Source organism: Triticum aestivum, chromosome 5A (assembly GCF_018294505.1).
Source record: "Triticum aestivum cultivar Chinese Spring chromosome 5A, IWGSC CS RefSeq v2.1, whole genome shotgun sequence".
In the NCBI taxonomy this organism is placed as follows: domain Eukaryota; kingdom Viridiplantae; phylum Streptophyta; class Magnoliopsida; order Poales; family Poaceae; genus Triticum; species Triticum aestivum.
Window position 1 is genome coordinate 620,349,271 of NC_057806.1, and position 5,585 is coordinate 620,354,855.

Genomic DNA, 5,585 nt, shown 5'->3' on the forward strand with positions numbered 1-5,585 from the left:
TTCACCTCCTACAAAGGGCAGAGCGTTGCAATGCAATGCAATGGTGTCTACTCCCGAAGGTAAATGGCAGTAAATTCACGCGGACGCGAACATCTACATCGAGGTGTTTTCATATGGACCCGAGAAAGAAAACCAAAATGAGAGGTGCTTTCATATGAACGTGAAACAAATGAAAAAAAAAACTTCTTAAGATATGATGATCCTCCCAGGGGAAATAGTAATACCGGAGCTTCTCAGGGCGATTGCAGCCTCGGCTGTGAACTGTCTGATCTCATCCCCAAGCTGATCTTGGCCATCCAATTTTCCCAATGCGTCTGGTAAAAACCAACCGGTGGAAAACCTAACGCGCATGCATGTTTCCTCTCGGCTCCGCCCGCCGCCACCCTTTTTCCCGCGTGTCTCTTGCCCCCGATCCCATCCACCTCTGCTCCAGCGCCAGCAACTCCCGCCGTCGAGCTGCAACTCCCTCCTTCTGCTCTAGCGTCACCACCTCCTCGCGCTTCTGGCTCCCCACCCTGCTAGGCGCTAGCGCCAGCGACGGGCGTGCTTCCGATGACACCACCAGGCGGCGGCGCGAAGGAATATAGATAGATAGACGCAGCAAATAAATCTTTTCTCTCGCCAGTCTTCCATCTTACTCCAAGCCCATCTCCACAATGGCGGAGCATTGCAAGATCTCTGTTGCCATGGCATCCGAGGAAAGGTCGTTTGTGCTCAAGGTAAGTGAGTACTCAAGAGCCAAGGCACTACTGAAGAACGGCGAGGCCGTGACCTCTACTCCTTTCAGTGTTGGCGGACACGACTGGGCCTTGAGATATTACCCAAACGGCAACAAGGGTTCTGCCGATTTCATATCTCTTTTTCTAGTATTACTCGAATCTGCCGATGCCAAAGATGTCAAGGCGAAATTCATGCTCTGTGTACTTAATAAGAATGGACAACCGCTGCCTTCATACAGCCGTACGTTCCCTATGGGTACCTTCTCAGGCGAAGGTGATAGCTGGGGTTACCATAACTTCATCAAGAAGGCTGATCTAGAAGGATCACAGCTTCTGAAAGATGACTGTCTCACCATCACGTGCGATGTCACTGTCATAAAGGAGATCCACGGCGAAGAAGAAACAAGGGTTCCTCCAAGCGACTTGCACCAACATCTCGGCGACCTCCTCAACAGCAAGGATGCGGCAGACCTGACCTTTCAAGTCGGCGGACAGACACTCTCTGCTCACAGGTGTGTCCTCGCTGCTCGCTCATCCGTCTTCAAGGCGGAGCTCCTTGGCGCTATGAAGGAGAGTTCTGCCGTTAGTCCTATTGAAATTCATGACATGGAAGCTGATGTGTTCAAGTCCTTGCTCCACTTTATATACACCGATTTGGTTCCTTCTGTGCTTGATGTGGTGATAGCCAGCCATCTGCTCGTAGCGGCTGACAGATACAACATCGTCAGGCTGAAGCTGATATGCGAGGAGAAATTGTGTAATCACATTGATTCCAAAATGGTAGCCACCAGTTTGGCTTTAGCAGAGCAGCATGGTTTCCATCGTCTCAAAGAGGCTTGTTTGCAGTTCCTTGCCTCTCCTTCCAATTTCAAGGCTATGATGGCAAGCGGCGGTTATGAGCATCTCAAGTCTAGCTGCCCATCGGTTCTCAAGGAGCTCATAGCTAGAATCCTCCCGGCTGAATGGGACGTGGCAAAGGATATGGTCATGGAAATTTAGTAGTAATGCGTTTGGTACTTTTATATATATGGCATCCAAATTTATAGTACTCTACTTCATGTATGGCTGCATATTTATGTTTCAGAACAAAAATGCTATTGTATTTATCAATCACATTCAATCGAGTCACATGAGTGGCTAGAAATGTTAATTTCTTTCCTTGCGAGATAAAAGAAAGTAGTATTATTTAGACTGCACATCTACACACCTTGCTTATCCATTGTGTATTAGTTTAACTACTCCCTCCGTTCTTAAATATAAGTCTTTTTAGAGATTTTAATAAGCGACTACATACGGAGCAAAATGAGTGAATCTACACTCTAAAATATGTCTATATACATCTGTATGTAGTCCATAGTGAAATCTCTAAAAGAACTTATATTTAGTAACTTAGGGAGTACTATTCAGTCGATTACTTAATGCATGCATGATTACGTTAAGCTGGAAGCAGAGTCAGTGCAATCCTTGTTCCAGTGCTCCCATAAATGGTCTAAACTCTGGATATTTTTCAGAAAATAGAACTTCAATACCTTCGGCCTTTTCACCAACTGAAACCGGGATACCAAGAGAATCAATCAAAAATGACAAAATGACAACAAATCAGACCATCATTTCCCTAAATATTGCCTGTAGTGCAGCTGTGTATTTTTTTTCCTGGGAAGACCATCATGGTTAGGTTTATTACTTAAACACAAGGTATATCATCCACAAGAAGTTGTAAAACAGAATCTGGGCATCCGCCGGCCACAATAACTTAGCTAGCTCATGCGCTGCGAAATTTGCTTCCGGAGCACAATGCTCAATCTTGACCTTCCCGGAGCCCCGAATCAGCTCCTTGCATTCATAGAGAATAGTTGCCGCAGTAGTCGCATGGCTTTTCAATGATTGTCATCTCCTGGACCACCACAAGGCAGTCTTATTGCACGATTATATAATGAACGCCCAGATTTCTTGCAAGAGTCAGGGCCCTGACGGAGTGCGATAGCTTCAGCTGTATTGGTGTCAAGGACCTAATTCAGAAGGCAATTAATCATAAGCAGAAACAAAATCACGTACGTCCTCTTGGATGATGGCCCTGGCCCCGCATGATCCTGAACTGTCTTCATAAGCGTATAACCAGCATAAACATTTAGTAAAAGCATACCATGGGGTTTGCTCCAACCACTATTGCCTCTAAGGTGTTGGACTTACATAGCTTGTCACCAAGGCGTTGATCGCCACCGAGGGTCTGGAAGGGTTCTGGCGTTCTGCATGCGCTCGCCATTCCTTTTCTGCCAGATCCACCATATGCACAGGCTGTAGCGACAATATCCTGAAATGCTACAGTACCCAGCTACTGCTCCTGTGATTTTGGGTCATAGAGTAGAAATTCAAGTACAGTGGACCCAAGGGCATCATTTATCACCTTTTCGATGCCAAGTTCCTTCCAAACAGATTTTACCCGTTCACAAGTAAGAAGTACATGTCAAATATCTTCGGCGTCCTTCCGCACACATGACATAGCACAGAGTTCATCATATGCCTATTCGTGAGAATGCGGAAACATGGAATTGGTCCGTGTAGGCAGAGCCAGATAAAGATCTTCACCTCTGCAGGTATCTGATTCTCCATAATATTTTCCACATAGAGTGAGCTAAGGGGCTTCCCTGTCACCAGAGGGTGGTTGTCGTCCCGAGAAAATGGCGGGATAAAAAGTTTTTGCGGTTGAGTATAGTGAAAACATTCTCCAAAATGTCTTGTTGTGCTGGAATATCATTGGTGTTCAGGTCATTACGTTCGGCTGGATTTTTTTATTTTTTTTAGAAAAGGAAGATGACCCCCGGCCTCTGCATCTGGGAGATGGATGCGGCCACTTTATTGATTATTTTCGAGGACCTTACAAAGTATTACAACAATATGCCTGAATCCGCCATCTTGACAACATATGCCACTACTCCTATCCATATGATGAAGGGGTGCTAGCTGGGCCAAATACCCAAACAACTCACCTAAGCCTATCATCAAAAGTCAGAAGCCCCAGCCGAGCCACTTACCGGGTCTGGGGCATAAACTGGTCTGACGCACTCACATGTGTCGTCGCCGCCATCTTCCACAGGTCTGTCTTCAGAGCAGATATTGAGGCTTCTACCTTGTCAGGCCACTCTGCCATCGATGCCAGACAACTACCTCCTACTGCGCGAGTCCATCACCGTGCATCGGGCGCCGAGTCTTCACTGCACCATGCTGCCGAGATCCGCCATCATCAATGTGTAGGATGAAGCACTGCTCCACCAAAAAAGCCGCCCATTGGTCCCTCGATCCCGTGTACGCCTCCAAAAATGACACCCCAAGGAGGAAACGACACCAATGCGCCGCCGTCGTCCGATCTACTGATATAGGGTTTCCCCCGAAGGTAGCAGATAGAGATCTGGAGCTTCTCCACAGCGATGCCTTCAAGAAGGTAATGACACAAAAGAATGCCGCCAACGCCGGTCTTGGCATCAAGCCGAGATCAAGGTTTTCACCCGGATCCGCTCGAAGAACCTCCATCAAGCATCGTGTGCATGGGTCGCTGCCGATCTGAGCCGCCGCACATCGAGCAGGCCGCACCGGCCAGATCAAATCTGTCCGGAGGGAAAACCACGCATGGCGCCGACCCAACCACCAGGCCCTCCATGCCGCCACCGCCGATCCGAGGTCAGATGGTCCGTTGCCGCAGACCCGGCCACCGCCGCGGAACACAGCCAAGGCCGCTGCCCGAAGCAGGGCCGACCGCCGCATCCGCCACCATCGCCGCCCTACGCCGAGGCAGCCGCCGCGCCGCCGCCGGTCAAGGCAGGCCCACCAGGCCACCAAGGCCAGATCGGCCGTGCCACCACACGCCGCGGGGCTCCGCACCGCCCCCATGACGCAGGAGAGAGGGAAGGCCCCCGCCACCGCCGTCAGCCCCCGGGCTATAGGCCGGCGACATCCTTTGGCGGCGGCGGAGGGAGGGATGGAAGGACGGGGAGCCCCGGCGGCTAGGGTTGCGATCCCACCCGAGTTGCCCGAGCGGGGGTGTTCTGCTGGATTATTCAGTCACTGGTGTTCCAAACGGTAGATATGCTTCTGAATTAGTTTTGCAGATTAGGCTACCAAGAGAATCAGGTGACATGAGCTGATGATTGAGGGCCTCATCACACCGTTGCCCTGTTTTGTAGCGACTGACTTCAATGGTAGGCTGCTTGGGTCTTTAAAACATCTCTAATAGATGTTTGCGTTACTTCGTTCTGTCTGGTTATTTGCACTCGTGAGATATGTCCACGGCTCGACTGCTTCTGTTAGCAAGCTAGCACTTACTTTGGGGAAACGTTTCACACCGGCGGATCGGTGGAAGCTTCGGCCGGTCCAATCCACGCGCACGCGCGCGACTTATTCATGAGCAACTACGTGGCGTGGTGGACCCGAGTTGACTAGTCCTTCTGCGTTATCCCTTCTTCTCTTCTAGGCTACTCGCTTTTATCCCCTTCTCTCGTATATTTTTTTCTTTGAGCTCGCGCGCCTCCGCCTGCACATCCTTCTCGTCATGGCCAGCCTTTATTCTTCTTCCTCACAGCGTCCCTCCATGCCAAGGCCATGCACCACCTACCCCCTTGTCCTAATGGCGCACTCCTAGGTCCCCAACTCCCTGCCTGTGCTACTATAGCCATTGGCGCGTGCTACAACCAGCAGCGGAAAAGCTATAACCGTTTGATTCAAAAGCTTCAACACGTGGTATATTAAGCTTCAATCGGATACCACGCACAGAAAAAAGCTACAATCGTTCATACGGAAGCTTCAACTGTAGTTTGAAAAAGCTTCAACCAGCGACGACTGGAGGTGGAAGAAGATGACAAAACGCTGCAGTTT

The 5,585-nt window shown here is 49.7% G+C and overlaps 1 protein-coding gene across 1 annotated transcript; it reads left to right on the forward strand.

Annotated features, from left to right (window-relative positions):
• Positions 1–361: 361 nt before the first annotated feature.
• Positions 362–1,921, forward strand: LOC123108008 (BTB/POZ and MATH domain-containing protein 3-like). The gene has a single exon (XM_044529880.1). The coding sequence runs from the start codon at positions 657–659 to the stop codon at positions 1,716–1,718; it is 1,062 nt and encodes a 353-aa protein (XP_044385815.1). The 5' UTR covers positions 362–656; the 3' UTR covers positions 1,719–1,921.
• The last annotated feature ends 3,664 nt before the right edge of the window (positions 1,922–5,585 follow it).

What these genes read in the sequence shown, in the direction of transcription:
- LOC123108008 (XM_044529880.1), top strand. Translation starts at nt 657, where the DNA reads ATGGCGGAGCATTGCAAGATCTCTGTTGCCATGGCATCCGAGGAAAGG.